General features: G+C 38.1%; 2 protein-coding genes across 4 annotated transcripts in view; one reads left to right on the forward strand and one right to left on the reverse strand.

Moving 5' to 3' along the window:
- bcar1 (BCAR1 scaffold protein, Cas family member) overlaps window positions 1-17,811 on the forward strand; it is a 98,218-nt gene extending 80,407 nt beyond the window's left edge. For 2 of the 3 annotated variants that reach the window (XM_058750933.1, XM_058750932.1), the window contains exons 3-7: window positions 5,501-5,644; window positions 11,504-11,614; window positions 12,876-14,093; window positions 15,496-15,582; window positions 15,936-17,811. In XM_058750933.1, coding sequence (XP_058606916.1) covers window positions 5,501-5,644; window positions 11,504-11,614; window positions 12,876-14,093; window positions 15,496-15,582; window positions 15,936-16,448 — 2,073 coding nt within the window. In that variant the 3' untranslated portion in view covers window positions 16,449-17,811. The remainder of the gene's footprint in view (window positions 1-5,500; window positions 5,645-11,503; window positions 11,615-12,875; window positions 14,094-15,495; window positions 15,583-15,935) is intronic. The other variant, XM_058750934.1, reaches the window with a different exon arrangement.
- Window positions 17,812-17,961: 150 nt separating this feature from the next.
- LOC131524148 (leukotriene B4 receptor 1-like) lies at window positions 17,962-21,300 on the reverse strand. The gene has a single exon (XM_058750935.1). The coding sequence runs from the start codon at window positions 19,629-19,631 to the stop codon at window positions 18,621-18,623; it is 1,011 nt and encodes a 336-aa protein (XP_058606918.1). The 5' UTR covers window positions 19,632-21,300; the 3' UTR covers window positions 17,962-18,620.
- Window positions 21,301-23,380: the final 2,080 nt, after the last annotated feature.

A 23,380-nucleotide genomic window follows, 5' to 3' on the forward strand; every position in this document is an offset into this window, starting at 1 on the left:
CGTTTTAAAGAAGTCTAAACAAGTCTAAATTATTTTTGTTGTAATCACCCCAAATGCTGTCAAACTATTGAACGTGGAATATTTCTTTAATATATATCAAAAATTCCATATGTAAAAAGACAGAATCCTCACCAAATGTTTGCCGCTGAAACTGACCTACATCCAAAATAAACTGGTAAGTAAATACCAAGATTAGTGGAAAATGAGGGTAAAACTGAAAAGTACAACATGTCAACACACACAGAACCCTGACCTGCACCCCCTTCTTCGCACACGGTGATGAGGACAGCTTGCTTCACAGATGGCCAAGGCGAGAGCGGCGGTAGGGGGCTATGGGGGAAATTCTTATGCACCGCCACTTATATAGAAAAAGAGTGTATGTGAAGGTATGTGGAAGCCCTTCAGCGTTTGGACTTTGACCCCTCATTATGTTCCAGGCCTCTGGACGCAGTTATTCATGGCACTGCGTTGAATCAGCGCCAAGCCTAGGGTCAACTTTGCTAAATCTAACTTTACTAAACTATTGCAACCTTGAATCTGTGAATGTGTTTTAGAAAAGGATAGGAAACTCTTTTGAAGAGTGGAAACTGAAATGAATGGCTTGTGTGGAATGTGAGACGGGCTGGAATTGTGTTTATCAGATTATTCCATTCGCAGCCATTTTGCATTTTCTGTTTGGCGTTATTAAATTAAAATCATTATTCTTGTTGCCGAGAGTTGAGGAAATGCGCTGTGACTTCTGACCTACAAGATTTGAAAGTCTGAAAGAAAAAGAAGTAAATGACAAAAGTGAGCAAATGGAAAAAGATTACATTTCAAAAGCGAAAAAGAAAGCAAAAATGTGCAGTTGAGCACAGAACAAAACAAAGAGCTTTGAGAAAGATACAGAATAAACATTAGGGCATCTATTTTTGTCTCAGATAAAAGTTAGTGTTTTATTTCAAGCATGCATTCATAATGCAATAATACGATAATAGCCCTCTCCAAGAATTCTCAGCGCAGGTATTCGGATTGCAGGCATCGATTAAAATTAGCGACATCCATGGTCCAAAAAGCCAGGCCTGGCTGGAATGTCTTCAGCAGACCTTGGCTGTGCTCTTTAGAGTGGTGGCATGTGTCATTGTGTCAGTTGGGGTAAGGAGGTCACAGCTCGTCGATGCAGCAGGGGGTACGGGGGCTTTTGTAAAGCAGCCTTTGCAATCTGTCCCTCTCTTCAGGGCTGAACCTAATGGCCGTGTAGCTGCTGTGATTGTGACTCTTGGCCAGCTGTCATGGCGCAGGGCAACGCAGTCAGACGGTCACCGCTCCCCTATTGTTTCCTTCCACACCAGGGAGTGTTTGTCTCTTTGTGACATCATCATTACAGGCACTTCACCCCGCCCCCCAGAGATTGTTGTGACAGCTGGAGGCCTGGACCCACCCACTCTGTATGACCAGACCCTTTCAGCTATATTGATGAGGGCTAGATGATGGCAGTCCACCATATGTGCCATCTCCGCTCCCCAGAGCAGCGCTCATTGATAATTCACATTATTGATCGATGTTCATTACGGCCAGCTCTTCAGAGGCTCTCAGCGGGATGGAGTGACTATTACTTAAGGCTAAGCACAGGTCTGAGAGGGCAGTGAAATAAAACACAGGGTGTTCAGTACTAAACAACCACAGTGTGGACAGTGTTGATGTATATATAGTCTCTGACCTGTAAGCAATAACTGAATGTTATTCTATGGATGCTCTACAGTGATATACACAGTCTGTAAACGCGTTTCACATCATTGCTCTTAGTGTGTGGAATATTTTTGCATGGTTGGAATGGTGTATTGGTGTAGATTTTGTCTAGACAGACAGAGAGATAGATAGCCTTAATAAACCTGCTGTTGTCTGTGTCCTTTAATGTTTATTAAATAACAAAAGAAAAAGAGAAAATCACTCCCTGCTTCTCACTGATAATGTTGGCAGCTGTAGTAAAAATTTGTGTCTATTTCTTTCATACAGTGTTTTATTTTGATGACTTTATTCAGTTTTTTGCAGTATACACCCATAGATGCATGTATGGTTGGACAGATACTGACTAAACTAGATAGATCAGTGTCTAGATTGATACACACATAGATACATTCATAGACTCACGTGTGAGTCAAGCTAAAGTGAAAATGCAGAGTGTGATGACACCGGAGGTTGTGTACGTGTGGATGTGTCAGATGAAACACCTGCAGTTCAGTCTTAATGTGTGTGAAAGTGTGTACAGCACCGTGGAGAATGTGGCCATTTACCGCAGCAGTGTCAGAGAGACAGAGGGAGGTTGTGAGTGTGTGGATGTTCTGGAGATAGAGGTGGGGTGGTCAACGGGTCACAGGGTTTCTCCAATAAATCACACCAATAACATGCTTTTACCTCACCAACAAAAAATCCCAAGGAATTTATCATCTGCCATTTGGAAAAAAAAGGGGCAAGAATCAGGCAGAGGGGTGAAGACAGGTGAAGAGCGAGAGAAAGAGAGAGTGAGAAAGATGAGAATTAACAGTGACAGATTGCCAGCTTTCTTTAATGAGAACGGCTTAATTGGATGGTTAGCAGGGTTGTCACATCTAAAGTGACAGGCTGTGTGAGTGGGAGAGTAAATATTAATACAAGATCTCTGGGATTTTCACTAGCCTACTATCTTCTTTCTTTACTTATGTTGCACTTTCCATACATGTCAAGCAGCACTGCAGTGTTGGGCAGATAGTATAGTTCTTTTAAATGCATTTTACATGTGTGCACTTGTGCTTTCCATTGTGCTCGTCTTGTCGTCGCTCGTGCCTGGTTACCATAGTCACTAGATTTAATCTAACAAAGCATGAACGCCTCACAAAGAAAAGCTTCATTGAGTCTTGTGTGGTTAATCAGCACTGCTTTGCCCTCCCTGACAATAAGTGAAGACTCTTGCAGAGCTAGAAATTATATTTCGCACAAAAATTAACCGTTATTGTAGGACCATAGATTTTTTTCTATTTTCTTCATATTTTTATTACATAAAGAAAATACTGATTATTTTTAATGTTTTTATTCATTTCTAACATTTGATTCTCATTTTTAATACAGTAAAAATTACTGATTTTTTCGATTTAATTTTCATTATTTTTTGCTAAGATGTATAGATACTTGCCAATTTAAATGAAATAAATTAAAAAAAAAATTTAACCTCCAAATTAGATGAATGAAAATGCGATTTGTTGCATTACAACAATCATAATTTGAATGAGAAATATGCTTATAAAACATTATCACACTGCATAAAAACTTAATACTGCCAAATATTTGCTTTATTTTCTTTAAGCAAAAAATTATTTCTTATTTCTTTCTTTTGATTTGGGGGTAAAATGACCTGGTCATATAAGATTCACCCCTGTACAGGGATTATTGAGTGACTTCTACAAACCTGTGTCTGTATGATGCATGTGTGTGTTTGTTATTTAGTATGTGGGAAGTGACGCCCATACACAAGGCTGGCACAGTGCGTTCCTATAGACTGGCTGGTGTGAACTGATAAAGGGAGAAAGAGAGCGAGAATGAAAGAGCAAGTAATCTCATTAACTCAGTGTTATGAGTGAAGGCCAGCAATCATGTTTAACTGGCCTGCGGGGATTCATGAAAACTACATAAAGCTCACTCCACCTAGATCATTAGAGCACACTTCTCACCAGTGCACACAAACCAATGCTGCCCGTCCATACATGTTTTATATTAAGGAGTGAATGCTTGTTTCACAGAGGGCAGAGAGCATTACTAACATACTAAAGAACTAAACCTCTTTAGGCAATGTGTTACGGTGATTTTGCTCTGCTTCATGCTGAACAAAACCCCTTGACCGCGGTAAATTCACTTAGAGCCAGAACTATCCATTTTATAAAATGTAGAGATGCACCATATTAAAAATCTTTACTGTTTTGTCTAAATAAATTAAAAATAAAACACTAAATTAGATGTAGATGAGTTTGTATCTTCATCAGAACCGATTTAGAGAAATTTTGCATTACATCACTTGCTTGCCAATGGATCCTCTGCCGTGAATGGGTGCCGTCAGAATGAGAGTACAAACAGCTAATTAATACATCACAATAATCCACATGACTCCAATTCATCAATTAATGTCTTGTGAAGTGAAAAACTGCATGTTCATTAAAAAAAAAAAAATCCATCATTAAGGCTTTTTTAACTTTAAACTATTGCTTCTGGCCACACTATGACTCCATAATCTATAATAAGGCGTTATCCAGTGAAAAAAATCCAGCCCTTTTTGTCCTCTCATGTCAAAATCTACTGACATATTTGTTTAGAACAGTTTTGGACTGTTTACATTTGTAAATGGTGCTTGACCTGTGTATATTTCTCTCCTGATTCAGAAGAGACAACTTTATTCACTGGAGAAAGCAATATTATGGATAATGGACGCTACCTAGAGGTGAAAATGTTAAAAACATCTTAATGACAGATTTTTTTCGTACAAACATGCAGCTATTCGCTTCACAAGACATTTATGGATGGACTAAGCTTGTGTGGATCACTTCTGGATTATTGTGATGTTTTATCAGCTGTTTAAACTCTGAATTCTGATGGCACCCATTCACTGCAGAGGATCAATTGGTTAACAATTGATGAAATGCTACATTTCTCCAAATTGTTTCCAATGAATAAACAAACTCATCTAAGTAAGTAAGCTGTAGATAATGGCAAAGGTAATATTAATGTGAAAATGCAAGAAATCAGAATGTACAATTAAATATCCAATATCAACTAATAAAAAAGCCTCTAGTATCAGCTGTCAATTGATAAGGTGCGGTGAATGAATTTCCGTGGTCGAAAATCCAGTCATTCCAGTATAAATCCAAACAATTTTGAGTGAAGGTGAAAGAACGCGGATTTCGCAAATGGTTCAAGTTGGTCATGTTAATTCACCAAGTTGACCAACAGAGAGCTGCTTAGTTTGATTTCTGTGTGAGCTACACTATTGATAATAGACAATTATCATTTTTTAATGAAGTATTGCAGAATTTGTACTGATCTAAATGTAAAAATATAGAGGAAATGACAATTAAGTGTATAATATGGTACCGATATGTCTTGCATTCCAAATATCACACAATATTCTGTGAGTGTGCGCTATGTCACAGTCCTTGTGAAGGAGTTCCACATGCTGAACAGCTCATCTGAGTGTGTTGTGATTGGTATTATGTCTCAGGCGTTGAACAAATATGGGGTCGTAGCTTGTTTTCATTTCCCAGGCTCACACGGTCGACACAGTCCTCAAAGCCTAAGACAGAAGGTAAACAGACAGACAAAAGGACTGCCCCTGTTCCCACAGTGACCTTTGAGACCCCAGATTTGTTGTAGTAGTGTGTGTGTGTGTTAACTTGTTATGAATGGCGCCATCAGGACAGCATCCTTATCCTCCTTTATGTGCCTAGCTATTCATTCACATTCAGTCTCATGCAGTTGTTTTCCTCTTTCTCTCTCTCAGGTGGTTGTTCCCACGCGGGTTGGTCAAGTGTATGTGTATGACACGGGGAAAAATGAACAGGATGAGTACGACGTCCCCAGACACCTCCCACCCACCCAGGATATCTATGACGTGCCGCCCACCCGCACCCAGTATAATCAACAGGTAAAGCATCACATGGCCCTGCGTGCACTGATTATTAGGGTTGTTCCGATTCCGATACTAGTATCGGAAATTCCACCGATACCACAAAAAAATCTGGCATCGGTATCGGCGAGTACTTGAATCCATGTACCGATCCGATACCATTCTTAAACAAGATCTATAGTTATGCCCGCTAGCTTTGCTTAACGCTGCAAATCGGAAATCAATTCTTCTTCGCTGCTCAGAATGCAAACACAGGAAGTTGTGCACAAGCAACCACTATTTAGAGCAGCAAAGAATAAATACAAACGTGGTAGCACATTGCCAGTAAATCACTCGCATATGCGACTAAATCTTCACCCTGGGCGACTAAATAGTGTATAATATTAGCCACTGGCTAATAAATGCTCAGATTATACTCGCCAGTGTGTGAGTTGGAGGCTATGTATAAGTTTAGCACAGATATATTGTCACCGCTGAACACTCTGACCAAGCGCTTCAGAGTTTCACTCTCCGTCAGCGATCTGGGCTATTTTTCAGTTCATCTGAATGAATGCGCAGCGCACCTGTATTTGACGTACCGTAAGCTCTAGTGTGAGCTTTGCTTTTGCTGTCGCTTTGCTTTTTTCCTCACATGCAAAGAGAGAGAGAGAGAGTCTTATGTAGCGCGTCAATTCTGCTTGGTATGTAAACGATATTCTTTGTTGTATTTTCCTGTCAGAATAACGGAGTTCCTTTGGAATTCTTCATCCTTTAAGAACTGCCAGGTTCTCCGGTAGTAGGCGGAGCTAATGCGCAAGCGACAATCTCATTGGCTGGCGCTCACCTATAATCGTCCCTGTTTTGATTTCAGCAAATCAGTTCAATGACATGAACAGCGTGATTAATATTCATGAATCCAGCAGCTCGTTAATCCTTAGTGCGTTTTATATTGTTCTTAGTAGAATTCATAGTATGATTATTATCTTATCAGTATTATTGATAGTTTCCCCATTTTCAGAGAAACACTGAATGACCAAAAAAGCACCACCACCAGTTCAGTTAAAATGACTGTATTCATGGTTACCAAGTTTTAATTCTAATTGCTAAAGTTATATCATTAAATAATACTCGATTATCATAATACATTTATAATGCTTCACTGACTGATGTTAAGAGTGTACTTTTAGATATTTAAATAGATTTTAAAAATGGAATGCCATTTTCCAAACATTATATATTATATTTTTTTGTTTACTCGCCAGACTATCTATCTATCTATCTATCTATCTATCTATCTATCTATCTATCTATCTATCTATCTATCTATCTATCTATCTATGGTGAAGCACACCATAAAATAATTGTATCTATACAGATCTAGTAGTACATACAGCTGTATAACCAGATACACACCCAGGTATCGGATCAGTACTCAGTATCGGCCGATACCCTGAGCCTAGGTATCGGAATCGGTATCGGGAAGGGAAAAAGGGTATCGGAACATCTCTACTGATTATGTCACTGTGTTGAGTTTCATATGCACTTTAATGTCCATGTGAAGATCATTACACTGTAGGTTATTTGATATGTGGTAATTTGTGGATGAGCCAGATATTGATGATAATAGTCTTTAAGTGTATCTCAGATGTCTGCTGTGCGAGTGTGTGTGTGTGTGTATGTGTGATAGATGATCATCACACACTCTGCCAGACTCTGGTGAAGAACCTCCAAATTTATTAATAATACAAGCAAATGAGAATGTAATTTCTTTCTTTCTTTCTTTCTCAAATTTTTGCTTGCACTCTCATTCTCACTCTTTTTTCTTTCTTTCACTCACTCTTACCATTTTAATTTCTTTAATTATTTTACTCTTCCTTTCAAAATGAATGCTTATTTCTTTTGCTTGGTTTTTTTTTTTTTTTTACTTTTTCTTTTGTTTCTTTTGCTGACTCTTTTGCTTTATCTCGCTTTTGTTCTTTTGTTTTCTCACTTTTTCCTTCTTTCCCTATTTTGCTTTCTTTTGCTTTGTTTTTGTTCTTTCCTTCATTTTTCCTTCACTTTTCAGGGATTTTTTCACTTTATTTTGCTTGATTTTTTATTTTTTATTTTATTGTCTTTTGTTTTTAATTTTTGTTCTCTTTTTTCTTTCTTGTACACTTTCTTTCACTTTCATTTGTTCTTGCTTTCATCCTCTGTCTTTCTTTTCTCCATCTTTCATTCATTTTCACTAGCTCTTTCTTCCTCTCTTTATTCCTGCATCCTTATATTCCTGTTGGCTCGATGATTGCATGCCTATTTTTAGATGAGGTCATGCATTACTTGCAGTGGAAGTAGATATTTCAGTGTCTGGAGGCATTTCAAAAAGAAGGTCAGCATTGTATGTGTGTGTGAAGCAGAATATCCCGAGACTGCTGTGTGTGCACATGTGTGTGCATTGTGTGTATATAAGAGGGAATGTGCTGTCAGCGAGATCAGTCCTTCAGTGCAGCACACGCACACACTCACACACACACACACACTAGGGCAGAGAGAGACAGACAAAGCCTGGCTCACGGCAAAGGCCACGGATACCCAGACCTCACAATTCCAACACACACGCAGCCTGCAGCACAGCCATGCAGAGAGAATGAGAGAAACATGGACAACGGCAAAGACCCGAGCACATGCTGTAAATGACAGAGGAGTGGACTAAACAGGACAGATGAATCGAGGCACATCACTTTGTCATTTTGTGTGCCACAACACAACAGTATATTCAGTAGAAGCATACAAACACAAATGGCGTAAAAGAAACATAAAACAAACACTGTAGGGAATTCAGAATTGCAGCTGATAACATTGTTTACTGGCACATGCTGTTTGTGTTATTTTAGCACTCAATTCACTAATCATAGAATCATCTAAGTCACTAATCTCATTTATTGAATCAAGCAAATTACTGTAAGTAATGGCCCAAACATGGAAAACTAAATGCAGTGAATAAATACAGTTTTCTCATTTTGTAGGCCGATTTTGGAATGTTAAGTGATGGAGGATGTTACCATATATTGAAGCTTAGGGGAAAGAATCAGGTATTTAATTTATTCATGATTTAATGACGCAGCTCTGTACCAGAATATTTAGCATCTCCTTAATCTAGTTCATCAGAGGTTAGTGAATAAAATGCAGGTTTCTACACAAAAAGCCCGTGAAGCTACCGTTTAGTAAATTCACTCAATTTTCTCACTCAGTTTTTTTTTTACACCGACCAAAAATGCTGCAAGCCAAACCACTTCCACCTCAAAATCGCTCCAAATATCATTGTAACAAATCGGCATCTCTCAGATTAGAGCGATACAGAGGAAAAAACATGGACGTTTAATCAAACGGAGCTGGCATAGCGGCCGCTGGGTGCTCAATGAGAGGTTTTGGTATTCATGGGTTCTCCTGCCTTAGTCTCTGACTGCAGGCTCTCCTGGGGGCGCACAACAGATTGAGAGCCATTGTTTGGCCAGCATTATAAATGCTAATGATGTTTGTGTAAGGATGTGTGTGTATGTGTGTGAGTGGTGCAGTATTGATAGAAGTGTAGAGTAGACATGACTTCAGAAGTCTCCAGCACACATTAAAGGCGTATATTAGGATTCTTCTGTGCGAATTTGTGATTGTTACTTGAGGTGTAAATCAATGGATGCTTGAAAATTGCATATTATCTTGATCTTAGAGAAGTGATAAGATGTTTAACTCTAATATTTAAATGCAAAATCGAACATTTTCACTTCGTACGTGACACGTATTTCTGTTATAAACGATTATTGCTGCTAGCTGGCATTTCTGTAGAATCATCCGGAGCTCAGGGGAGTAATAAATGATGAAGTGGTATATAATGCTTGAAATGTGACATCCATAAAATAATGTCTTGTACTGTATGACAACAAGAAGTCTATGTCTAACAGCTGCGTTTGTAATAATATACATTTCTGCCATTGCAATCCTTAGAGGGCAGTTTGTGAACGACTGGTTTAAATTATTAATGCATAAGTATTAAACTGAAAATGTACTATTGAAATTTACCAGTCCCTAAGTGTGTGTGACACTTACTCTATCTCAGACAAGATTAGACTTCAGCTTAATCCAAATTCCCTTGACCTCATTTCACCCATATCAGATGCAGTAGTGGAAAAATCACACTTTTACTGCTAGCACTATAAAACGTTTATTGGGTTTTAATCCTTTACTAACATTCGAGTTCTGTGAGCCTTTGTGTGTTTGTGGTTATTTTTTCTTGTTTGTACCAGTTGAGCTGCAGGCATTATTTGATATTTATATCAGTCGTCAAAGGTTTGACAGAGCATTGGGACAGGAAGTCACACTTCATTTATAGCACGTTCTGAAACTCAATTCTGTTGTTGTAGTGTTGAGTGCATATGCATAGCTCTGTGTATGCGGGTTTACTTAATTATACATCTGGGGGCGCCCTCAACTGGAAAAAATGTTCCATAAACAAAATATATACATTTATTCTTACAGTAATCTAAAAAGGGTGCCTTGGTGGGTAGGGCTAGTCTCTAATTAAAAACATTTTTAGATATAAAAACTACAAAAGTGTATGATATGGTGAGGTTATACTATACCTGGGGCAAATTTGACATACCTAAACATAAAATGATGATAATCATATGTAGATATAAATAAATTTATGTGGATATATGCCTTTGTAAAATATATAAATTATACTAAAATTCAAAAGGTTTGGGGTGATTTAGATTTTTTTTAATACTATTTGGACAAATTAAATCGAGAATAAAGACATTTATATTGTTACAAAAGATTTCTATTTCAACAATATTGCTGTTCTTATGGATTTCTATTCATCAAAAAATACTGACAAAAAAAAAAAATTGTATCACAGTCTCAACAAAAGTATTCAGCAGTTCATCTGAAGGATCATGTGACACTTAAGAGTGCTGAAAATTAAGATTTGCCGTAACAGGAATGAATTACATTTTAAAATAGAAAAAAGTTATTCATAATATTCATAATATTATTGTTTAATTTCTTTTTTTCTTTTTTTCAAATAAATGCAGCCTTGGTGTACATAAAAGACATCAAAAACATTAACAAATCATACTAACCGCAAACTTTTGTATGGTAGTGTATGTTACGGTGACATGAATCCCTGAAACAATGACAGTACAGAGTAGTTTGCCACAGGACAACATAGCTGGTGACTTTTATAGTATTTCACACAATGTAATCTTTGTTCTTGTTGTTATAATGGTAATTTTTTATGAAGACATGGAAGGCTTTAGTAGCTCTGCATACCTCCACTAAAGGCTCTCCATACACACACACACACACACACACACAAAACTCCTTTACTATCACACGTTCAAAATCTCAACCTGACCACAGAGCCACTGGACAGGTAGCAAAGAGAGAGAGAGATTGTGGGAGAAGGTGGAGGTCAGCATCTCTGCAGCACTGCTGATTTCCTCCAGCTGTTCCTGTCTGAGGTCGCGCTCCTGTAATCTCTCCACATCAGAGGGAGTGTGTCCCCTATCGGGTGTACCTGTGTTCCCTCCGACCCCCATTCATCCAACTGCCTCAATCCCAATTCTGCTCCAACCTGCACAAAAAACAAGGGATGGAAGGAAGAGCGAGAAAAGGACAAAGTATGTAGGAGAAGGTAGAAAGGAATCAGGGGCCCTGGGGTGTAAAATAAACAAGAGAAACAGACAGAAACAAATGCACAGCCCCTCCCTATTAGATTCCTTTCAACTAACACAAATTTCCGGTCAGGTCAGATCTACGTATAGCAACAGATCTATGTCTTGAATTTGTATTTATTTACATTATTTAAACTAGCAAATGAGTTGTATGTGTCTTTTTGACCCTGTTCCTCTCTCTGGGTCACAGGTTTATGATACTCCTCCCATGGCTATGAAAGGCCCACCCAGTAGAGATGGTCAGGAGATCTATGACACTCCACCTAGTGTGGACAAGAGCCAGCTGCACTACCAACAAACGGTAATACTCCATTCTTGTCAGACTGACACAAATCAATTACACTCTGGTTTTATGTACACCTTTGATCTGCCCATTAATGGGGGTTAAAGAGATCCATATTCCCTGAAACTAAACACCACTGATGGTTTTACATTGACAAAATGCATTCAGAATAGGTTCTGTAAGCGAATTTGCTACCTTTAGCCAGACTTGGCAACTGAATTAGGCCGCCTGCTACAAACACATGCCACCCCTCCAAAACCTTGCCCACTAATGACATCTCAAACAACCCAATGACAGCAAACCCTACGGTGTAAAATTATTCATATGCAGAAAGAATTCCTGATCGGCTAATCACACAGGACACCTATTTCAGTGACATCTGCCAGGTAGCAGAGATTGTATGCAAGCTGTTCCAAAAAAAAAAAAAATAAATCAAAAATAATTTGGAACACATTCAAACTGTTTTCATTTATCAAATCCTAAGTGTGTAACTTTTAAATTAATTCAAGAAGTGCACAATATTTGGGTTCCATATGGACCCTTTTCACATTTAAGGAGTTTTAAGTCATTATAGTTTGGTAAACTTCTGTAATGGCGAAGGGAAACTTCAACAAATATGTGTGTATGTGTTCCCATCTGCTCTAATAGCAAAGAAGAAAGTCCACAAAAGTATTTATAAGACTTTCCTAAAGTGGAAAAAATTATTGAGAGATTAATTATATTGGTCAGAAGTGACAAAGATGTCAAATCTGCCACTATCAGCATTATCTTGTTTCCTGTATTTTAATACCAAGGTCATAAAACACAAAGTACAGTGTTATAAATGTATATAGATTAATTAATTTTTTTTTTTTTTTTTAATAAAAAAAAAAAAAAAACTTTGCTAGATTTACGATGTTATCACAGTCTGTGAAAAGTGTCTATTGGTTATCATACAATTTTAGACTGTGTTCATTTTCATTTCCTCTATTTTTAAATTTAGATAACATTTGCTGACTTCTAGAGCTTAGTTTAAGTTGATCTTTAAAAACACAAATAGTTTAATAACACTGTTAAATGCTTTTAGCAAATTTCAAAATGCATATCCAATTATATATCGTAATAATATTTAGTAAACATTATAATGTTGTGATGCCTAAATTCACTTTAACATTTAAAATGATTGACTGATTATCAGCTTATCAGTATTGGCCAGAATTTTAATATCTGTACATCCCTAATGAGTTCAGTTATGATTATACAAGGCTAGTTTTGGTAAACACATTATTCCTCTTTACAGGTATATGACATTCCTCCATCTGTCAGCAAAGATGTTCCAGATGGTCCAATCAGGGAGGAAACGTACGACGTTCCTCCTCACTTTGCCAAGATGATGAGTCTGGAGAATCAGAACCAGGCCTATCTGTCTCAGATCCCAGCCGGTTCCGAGCCTCCCATTCCAGAGGACGTCTACGATGTTCCTCCTCCTCAGCTAATAGGAAAACGTCAGCCTGAGGGCCAGGAGATCTATGACATCCCTGCCAGCCTCCGAAAGGGCGGCCCACAGGACCACCACCCTGCAGATGTGTATGACTTCCCCCGCGAGCGACCAGTGGGCGAAGAATCGGGCGATTATGTGTACGATGTGCCTCCGCAAGTGGTGCGTGACGCAGCGGCCACCGAGGAGCTCACTGTGAGCTTCAAACGCCTGTCGGCATCCAGCACGGGAAGCACTCGCAGTAACCTCTCAACATCCTCTTTGGACATGGTGCCGGTGCGGGAATCTTCTGGGCCCGGTCGCCTGCTGCTTCTGGATCTAGACCAGGCCATGGAGCGGCTGTCCCGTCATCAACAGGCCGTGGAGAGCTCGGTGTCCCTCCTCATGTCATTCATCAGTGGGAACTGGCGCAGCGCCACTCAGATGGAGTCCAACCTCCCTGCCATCCGACAGGCTGTGGACCGCATTCGCGTGGCTGTCAGAGACCTGCTGGAGTTCGCTAGAGGAGCCGTGGCCAACGCCACCCAGGCCACCGACCGCACACTGCAGACCAAGCTCAGCAAGCAGGTGCAGAAGATGGAGGAGGCCTTCCAAGGTCTGGTGAGGTACAGTCAGGCGCTGGACTCCTTGGGCTGGTCCTCCGCGGCTCTGATGGCACCCTCCACAGGCACTGGTGGGGACGACCTAGACCGGCTGGTCATGTGTGCCCGAGGCGTTCCTGACGACACCAAGCAGTTAGCATCATTTCTCCATGGCAATGCCTCTTTGCTCTTTAAACGGACAAACAAACAGCAGCAACTGCCATTGCCACCCGTTCCTCATACTGGTGACGTGCTGGGTCAGCTGACCAACAACAACAACATCTCAGCCTATCAGTCAGGCACACCTGAACGGGCCAACATCCAGTCCCGCCCGTTACCCTCTCCTCCCAAATTCTCAGCTGAGGAAGAGACTCCTGACAGGCCGTACGAGACGACAGAGGAGGGTTGGATGGAGGATTACGACTATGTTCATTTACAGGTACATTACATATAAAATCATTGCAAAACATTCATTTGTTTCCTTTTGAGAACAGAATCCAGGTGTATGTTCTCAGTCATTGATATGATCAATGTTCTGCATGCATCTCTATTTAGGCTCTGCCTGTAATCCCCAATGTGTCAGCCTCAGGCCTTTTCATCAATCACTCTGAATGCATGTGCAGACCTGCTTTTCCTTAAAGCCCACATACATCTTCCTTTAGCACCAGCTGTTGCACGTCTGCTGTGTGGTTCTGTCAAAACCTCCAGTGAAACTGTGCTGATAAGATGAATTCTGTTCAATCACAGATATTTCTTCATCTTCTTTTTCTTTTCAGTGGCAGTTCTAGCTCATTTTTTCAGTTAGCCTTAGGCCAAACTAGAAAATATGAAATAAAAAATAAGTTGAAAATAAGAAAAATAAGTTCATTCAGTATGCTTAAGGATTGGTCTAGCGGTGCAAACAGACCCTGGAGTATTGTTAATATTTATTAGTGCTGTCAAACCATTAATCACGATTAATTGCATCCAAAATAAAAGTTTTTGTTTACATAGTATATGTGTGTGTACTGTGTATATTTATTGTGTATATATAAATACGTACCCACGCATTAACGTTTATATATTAAACATGTTTATATATAATATAAATGATATGAATATAAATATATACATGTAAATACATGTAAATATTTTCAAAATATATACTGTATATGTGTGTATTTATATATACATAATAAATATACACAGTACACACAGATATATTATGTTAATTAAAACTTTCATTTTGAATGTAATTCATCACGATTAATCATTTGACAATACTAATATTAATATATTTTATTTATTTTATATTATTTTTCAGTATATATCATTATTTGATTTTATTATAAACTGTATAATATGATTTTATGAAAATAATGTTATATATTGTATAGTATTTTATATATATATTTTTTTAATTTATGAAACCTGTGACTCTAACCATATTATTTCTTATTTCTACCACACTGTTTTAGACAAACACTTTTTTTTTTACTTAGAATAATTGTAGGTAATAATTGTAGGGATCATGTTTGAATGGGCATTTGATTTCTGTAATGTTTTCCACAGCTGAAAATGGCTGTGTTGAGTTTATACTAATATTATACTGCCCCCTAATGGACTAAACAGACATTTTCCAATGCACATTATTTGTGGGATTCACTTTTTTTTTTAAACAGCAGGAAGATGTATGCCACTTGTGATTTGATTATTGGTTATGCACAAATAATTTAACATGATCTTGTACTCTTTTGCTTGAAGGTGTTACATTTTTGAACATGCATTACAATTGTTCACCCATTTGTCCATAGAGAGTAAACTATTTGCTTATTTAAATTTATTTTCTTTTTCTATTTTAGGGTAAAGAAGAATTTGAAAAGAACCAAAGACAACTGTTGGAAAAAGGGAGCATCAAACACAATAAGACTCTGCTGGAACAGCAACAGGTATATGAGACTATAACACCTTATTCACAGAACTCTCTACAAAGTGACACAATATCATGTTTTGATATAATAAAATAACACCAATAAATGCAATTATCACAGAACACAATACACTGAAGCCCTCAACTATGGTAGGCATCATGGTATTTATATAAATTTATTTATATACTTATAGATGCCTTACAAAGCCCCATGTAGTTGTGCATTATATGGCCTATTATTTTTTTCATATAATAATTTATATATGTCTTATATAAATATATAAATAAACAAATAATATGTATGTAGATATATGTAACACTTTTTACAGTTCATCTATTAAGTACAATATTACTCACTTGTGTCCCCAACAGCTAAAGCAGTTTGAGCGACTGGAACAGGAGGTCTCCCGACCAATCAACAATGACATTTCGGGCTGGACTCCGCCCTCTCACTACCCACAGACACCGCGCAGTAAACTGTGCATGGGTGACCGGCAGCTGCTGCTCTTTTACATGGAGCAGTGCGAGGCCAATATCACCACGCTCACCAACGCCATCGACGCGTTCTACTCCTCCATCAACAACAACCAGCCGCCCAAAATCTTCGTCGCCCACAGCAAATTCGTCATCCTCAGCGCTCACAAGCTCGTCTTCATCGGAGACACGCTCTCCAGGCAAGCCAAGTCTCCCGAGGTTCGCACCAGGGTGGCCCAGCACAGCAACACGCTCTGCGAAAAGCTCAAAGACATTGTGGTCAGCACCAAGACGGCAGCCCTGCAGTACCCCTCTCCAGGGTCCGCCAGAGACATGACGGAAAGGGTGCGGGAGCTCGCGGGCTGCACACAGCAGTTCCGCATGGCGCTCAATCAGCTACTGGCCATGTGAGTGCAGGGGTGAACGTTCCCCGGGACAGTACAGGCACACAGCCTGTTTTAAACTCACTGGACAAATGTACCCTGTGCCACAAGCTTTTTATCTCCAAAAAGGACAAAATTATTAATGGGCAGAGCCATTGGTTGTAAATGAATCATTGTAAATATTTAAGTTGCTGTATGTCGGGGACAATGTAACGGGGCAAATGCAGACGGTTAAGGAACTTTTTGAACAAGGGAGGAGAACGAGAAGGAAAATATCTAAAGAGTAGATATAAGACATTATGCATTATTATAGCTAAACTGTAATTATTGCTCTGATTATTATTATTGTCATCATTATTATTATGAGATGCTGACTAAAGGTGTTTAAAATTTTAAACGTGTATGTAGAAGTACAACCATTTCCACAGAAGATCAACAATGGAGGCTTTTTTAATGAATTGTGCCTGTTGGAAGCAAAAATGGCATTTAACGTTTATCCTCTTGCTGTTGCTGTTGTTCAAAGAGGCTGAACACAAAGCATGCTGGGAGTGAGCCAATTGGCAGACATGAGACATTCTTCTTATTTACTGTGAGAGTACAGGTGACTTATTTACCCATATTTACCAATGCAAAGCAACAAGAAGCGGTGGAGAACACATTGAATTTGGACTACTTTTGGAACATTTTGTGAAAATGAAATATTTCATGAAATATTCCCTGCCTGTAAGCTCTCAAATGCCTGTTCATGGCTACGCCCCTCTGGCATGTTTTAGGCTAGTTTGAAAACATATCGTGTCATTATTTGAGATCTGATTATGTTCTTAAGAAGAGCCAATATTTAGTCTTTCAGCATCATTTGACCTCCACTGTAGTGCCACTTCCTGCTGGACAGGTGCATTGTGGCCACATCCTGAGTGTCCCTGATTTCATTTTTATCAGATAACGCACCACATCCAACATAGACAGTGCACAAATAGACTATATCCAAAACCAGCTTGTTTAAACTCTTCCTCCATTGCATCTGTTTCTGAATGGAGACCTGAACCACCTGCCTCAACTTCCCTCGCCTTGTCTTTTAGCTCCCTGTTGGTTGTATTCTAAATTTAAGAATATGTCAGAAAAGTAGTTTAATGAAACTTATTAAACTTTTTAAGTACTGCAACATGTTGTTGTGCATATAGTCAAAATCCTTATCCAGTTGAAAAAAAAAAAGAATGAAAAAAGAAGCATTTAAGCCAAACGGTGACCTGATATATGTTGTACTGTTAATCTGTTCTCAAATCTGTGTTCAAGGATTTGAATGATATTGACATATATGTTACTGTAAATTGCATAACTGGAAATATATGTTTAATATATTTTCATTAAAAAAATAAATTCCAGTCCATTTTGCTATTAGTCATGTTTTTAGTGCCACAAGTTAATTTTAAACATACATTTTCATACATTGTTCAAATAGTTCTCGATGTAATACAGATGTGCATTAACAATGCAAACTGATCATCATGCCAGTCACATGTCTGGTATTCATCTGGAACTAAACTAATCGGTCAAACCACCATTCACAGTGTTTCCTGTTTCTGTTTAGCATTTAGCATCCGGTTAATGAAACAAGGGTGTGCACTGTGCAGTGTCCCGTTGCGCATTTGGTTCCATTACAAAGACACGAGACCTGTAAACCTCTGTATGATAGCGGGACAGCATTTAGCTGCAAATAAAGTGTAAAGAAAGGGGAAGGAAACAGACTGAAACACAACTGTATACTGCAGCGAAATGTGCATCATCTCTACTGTGTGGTCATTAAAATAATATGAGCTAATAATACTGCTGTCTGCAGCTACTAAATTCACAGGGTTGTTTGTATAAATGATTTTAAATATTTTTCATCTTTCTAAAGATTGAAAGAGCAATTTTTCACACCGGAAATGCAAAATGCGACATGGAAAACATGGACAAATTAAAGAAATGAAAAATCATTTAAATAATTGTAAATAAGACATATTAACCCTCAGTCTATTTATGATTATGGTAAGCATTTATTCATTCACACAGATGATCCTTTGGCAGATCACAGATTTCAGAATTGCATTAATGCAGCTGTTTACAGCAGAGAACAATTTTTTTAAACAAACTGATCCCAAATTAGCTGACGAGGTTTACAACTTTGAATATGTAGCTGTGAAATAAACAAATGTGGGTTCTACTTAGTACACTTTATTACATTTCTTGAAAAGAAAACATAAAGAAAAGGATTCAGACAGCAGTTCAGCAAAGCCAGAGTCTTGCTTGCATCACCATATACTCGGCGGAAGGACTTCAGTTGGGAATGAACATCTGGATGAGATGTTTTAGTCAGAGTAGTGACTATATCAATCACATTGATAATGTGCACAGGAGTCCAAAACAGAAAGAAAGCCACAACGATGCTGATCACAAGCCTCTTCTTGTAAGTCCTAACGTTTGTCCTCTGGTTTCTGGGTTCCTGGTCCTTTGGAGCTCTAGTTAGACTGGAGCTCTTGGCTTTTTGACTCAACCCTTTGTGCAGCCAGAGATAACATGTCAACATTGTCGAAAATGGGATGACAAACCCCACCAGGATCTCAAAAAGCAAAACAGTCACTTCTACAGACTGTGACTTCATTGTCCTCTGACATCTTAGCAATCCATTCTTGTCTTTGAGTCCTTGAGTATAAATTACTGGTAAGGCAAAGCCAAAGGCTAGAATCCAGATGCCAATCAGCTGAAGTCGCCTGTGCCGTCTTTCCAGTCTCTGCAGTATCATCCTGTTAGTGATTCTTGACTTGATGACATTGTGATAGCGGTGCACACTCATGGAGGTGACCGTCAGAACAGCAACATACAGACTCCAGTGACCCAAAAAAAACATAAACTTACAAGACCAAAGGCTGAATATCCATCCAAACAGTATTCCATACAGCACAAAAGGAGCCAAGCAAAGGGTCAATGCATCAGAGACCGCAAGGTTTAGCATTAGTTTTAAGGTGAAGCTCAGATTTCTGTTCCACTCACGAGCAATGCTGATGATTACTGCAATATTGCTTGGCAAACCAACCAAACAACACAAACCCAGAACTACAGCAGGAGCGATCTTCTCTGAACCCACAGCAGTGCTGTTAGATGTTGAATTGAAGCCTGATCCATCCATCATCAAATTCTGTTGTCTGGAAAATGCTTCAGATTCTTCTTTCATTAGAAAATTAAGAAATAAAAAAAATTACCTATGACTGTTTGAAGAACAGGGGATACACTGACACCTCCCACATCTAAACCAAAAACCACAGCTTTGCTCTCACTTCCCTAAAACAAGGGTGCATAAATACAAAAAAAAAAAAAACCTTCCTTATGACTAGCTACACCTACACCTTTACATCATGTCCTCGTAAGGTGTGATGAGGTTCTGCTGACAAGCAATTTATCCACACCAGACACACCGCTACAGGGCACAACAAAATTAATCACTAATCGCAGCCAATCAGAAGAGCATGATGGAAGGTTCTCTCTTCCTCTGCACACCACTCTGAAATATCAAATGTATCTTTCATTTCCACTGTGAGGTAAAATTTTCAGGGCTGTAAACTCTCATGTATTTGACTCACACGGTTCATACTGCCCTCATGCCACAAATGTTCCATTTTCTCACGCAGTGAAAAAAAAGAGCACAAAGCAAAAAAGCAAAGAGTACACTAGTGACAACAAATGGCGAAAGACAAGACAGCAGGTTACTTTTGATACGAAACAAAGTTTAAACTTTCAAATTCTGTCAATTTTATTACAAAATTCAATTTTAATGTGGTGTGATCTCAAATAGCGCGAAATCAACATGTATCATCATGTAATCACTCATTCAGTTTTTCTGCCACGCACAGATGACAATAAAACAGCTTGTAAATGTCATGAAACGTTATCTCAGGAGAGCCATTCAATGTCCACAGCGTGTTAGTTAGATGTAAAAAAGAAGAAAAAAATCTCCATAACTTTCCAATCCCATTAAAGGAATATAATACCTTGATGAAAGCTATCCCAGCAGGCTTAACCCAATTAATTAAAAATCACCTTCAAGTTCTGTAAAGGTAATGGTGTTTATCCAGCTTTACATTTGGGTGGTATTGATATTTTAGATCAGAAATGCAACAACATACATATTCGCAAAATATTTCAAATGAAGAGAAAGATTACTCCAAGAGGTAAATTCCATTGGGGTTCCTTTATAACAATTGTAAACTGGAGAAAGGCCTGGCTTTTGCCAAGTAAATGTTGTATATCCAACAAGGTTATAAAATCCTTCATAAAATTTTCTAAATATTTTGATTTTGATGAAAATTAGTTTTTTGATTGTTATATAACCAACAAATTTTGGGTTGACTTAAATTCTTATGCTTTTAGCCTTACAAATGTGACCCATACCTTCATCCTCGTTTTATTATGAAAATCCAAAGTGGTTATCTGTTGAATATGTTAATTTCCTTATATTGGATGCAAAATTCTTCATTCATAAGCAAAAATGGCTTAAATCTCCATTGTCTTTTCCCATTTTTCTTGCTGAATTTGACTCTCTTGTTTCATCTCTTAGACTTATACATAATGCATAAAAAATGTGGCACTTTTTTTTGTTATGACAACTTTGTTTCAAAGATATGTTGTAATCTTATTTTTGTGCTTTTCTATTTTCTGTGTATATAATGCCATAACTTGATGTGCGCAAATCCATAATATTAGTTTTCTGTTTTTATTATGATTGTTCTTTGTAGGAGATACAACCATGTCTCATTTCCCTGTTCTCTTACGTATTTATAAGATGTAATAAAAAAAGAAGAAAAAAAGGACATCGCTTTTTACAATTTTCAAGGGCGCAGAAATTAGTAGGAATTCTATGACATGCCCCTACCAATATCCAGCGACTATAAATTGCACCTAGCAATAATTTTTTATTAAACAATGAAATGTCTGTTTCTATGGAAGCATGAAATGTAATATGCAAAATGGCAATGCAATATGTAAAATGGCAATGTATTTTCCCATACCTATGTGCAACATTTAGTGCAAAATAACAAATATCAATTGTGGTCAATAAAACAAAATGCATTTGCATTCAAATTAACATGACAATGTGTACAAAACGGTAACTAATCGCTCAAAAATCGGACAATTCCTGTTTATTTTTACATAGGCTATCTGCCAATCTGAGGCGTTCCTATGGGTTGCATGCGTTTTGCTTGACTGACTGATATGCCACAGTATGTTCAGAAGCCATAGGCTCTCGAGCCATATATGGTTCTTTATATATGGTTCATATATTAGGCCTATGTTACGGGGCAAACGAGATCTGAGGCGTGCAAGGTTTTATTCAAGGACATGGTCTATGTAAGGGGTGAAATGGGAATCAGCTGTGTGATCAGACTCGGGTGTAAGCATGTGATTGGCTGCAGCTGAGTGTAATGAGTGCAATGGATTGTGGGAACTGAAGTTCAGTGTAAGTGTAACGATCTGTGCAGTGTAAGAGTCCATGTGGTGAGCGAGTGACCTCTGGTGGAGGGTTAACGGAAGTTCGTAGACCAGATTCGTGACATATATATTTTAGAATATTACATAATTCATCAATGCCCGTTTGTCATGTATAATACACCAACCAATCATGATCTGGCTCAAGTTCAAATTTCATTGGACAATAATGTGAAGTGGAGCGGTCATTTTCCGTTCTTATTCATAAATCGGTAGAAAAGGACATGGGACAGAGGAGCTTTTGTGGAGCGATCTGGATCTGCAGTTTGTCTTATTTTATAAATCAAATTACATCGCTGAGAAAATAGATGCTGAATGACTGCAAAAGCACTGCACAAAACAATAAAACAATTACCTATTATGGTAATCTGTAGACTATTCAATTAACTTATAGCCTATTTATGTATGATACGCCCTTTACTATTTCTTTTAATGAAGCCCAAGTGCCACCTACAGGCCTATTATGTGAAGTGTGGGCTGGCGAAATGGTGACGTGAAATGACTTTATTCTATTACCATTTTTGATAATTATGCAGCATTATGAAAGTATCTTATGCTCATCAAACCTATTCAAAATAGAGATGTTTTCTAACAATATCGATATTTACGATCACTATTTCTATCAATTTAACAAATCCTTGCTGAATAAAAACTAATTTCTTAAAAAAAACAGAAAAAAAAAACAGTGTTGGGCAGTAACTAGTTATAAGTAATTTAGTTACTGTAATATTATTACTTTTTGAAGTAACTAGTAGTGTAACTAATTACTTATAAGATATCAGTAATAATGTAAGTGTAAGTGTTACCATCCATAAAACAGCTTACTTAGTTACTTTTGATGCCTCAACCCCGCTGATTTAAAATCTAACAATCAAATAATTCCTGACCGAGAAAGCACTAGTTTATTTAATAATTCAAATGTCTTCTTTTCCCCATGCATTCATAATCATTATTAGCCTGTGCTTTTCGACAAGCTTTACGCATGCGTGGAATAATACGCCTAATTCCTATATTAAATTATGGGTTAGCAGATTATTATACTAATCAATTTAATATAAATGTGCGACTAATGTTAGTTGACTAGAAAATTCTTTAGTCGGGGGCAGACCTACTTGGCACAAGGAACCAATCCATTTTTTTTAAAGAAAATGCTGACAAAGCCGATTGCAAATCGCGTCACGTTGTATTGCAATGCAGTAGTTATGCATGTGAAATGAGTCAAATGTTTTTATTTTATTTCATTTTTTATGGGGGTGCTTTGTTTTTTCTTGGGGGTGCTGGAGCACCTGCTAGCCCCTCCCTAGCGCCGCCCATGACACCTTGAACACACACCCGGATCAGTGGGCAGCCATATTGCTGCGGCGCCCGGGGAACAGTTGGGGGTTCGGTGCCTTGCTCAAGGGTCTCACCTCAGTCGTGGTATTGAAGGTGGAAGAGAGT

Source organism: Onychostoma macrolepis, chromosome 18, assembly GCF_012432095.1.
Source record: "Onychostoma macrolepis isolate SWU-2019 chromosome 18, ASM1243209v1, whole genome shotgun sequence".
NCBI lineage: Eukaryota > Metazoa > Chordata > Actinopteri > Cypriniformes > Cyprinidae > Onychostoma > Onychostoma macrolepis.

Bases quoted from the DNA above. Each gene is read 5' to 3' on its own strand.
- LOC131524148 (XM_058750935.1), bottom strand. From the start codon at position 19,631: ATGAAAGAAGAATCTGAAGCATTTTCCAGACAACAGAATTTGATGATG.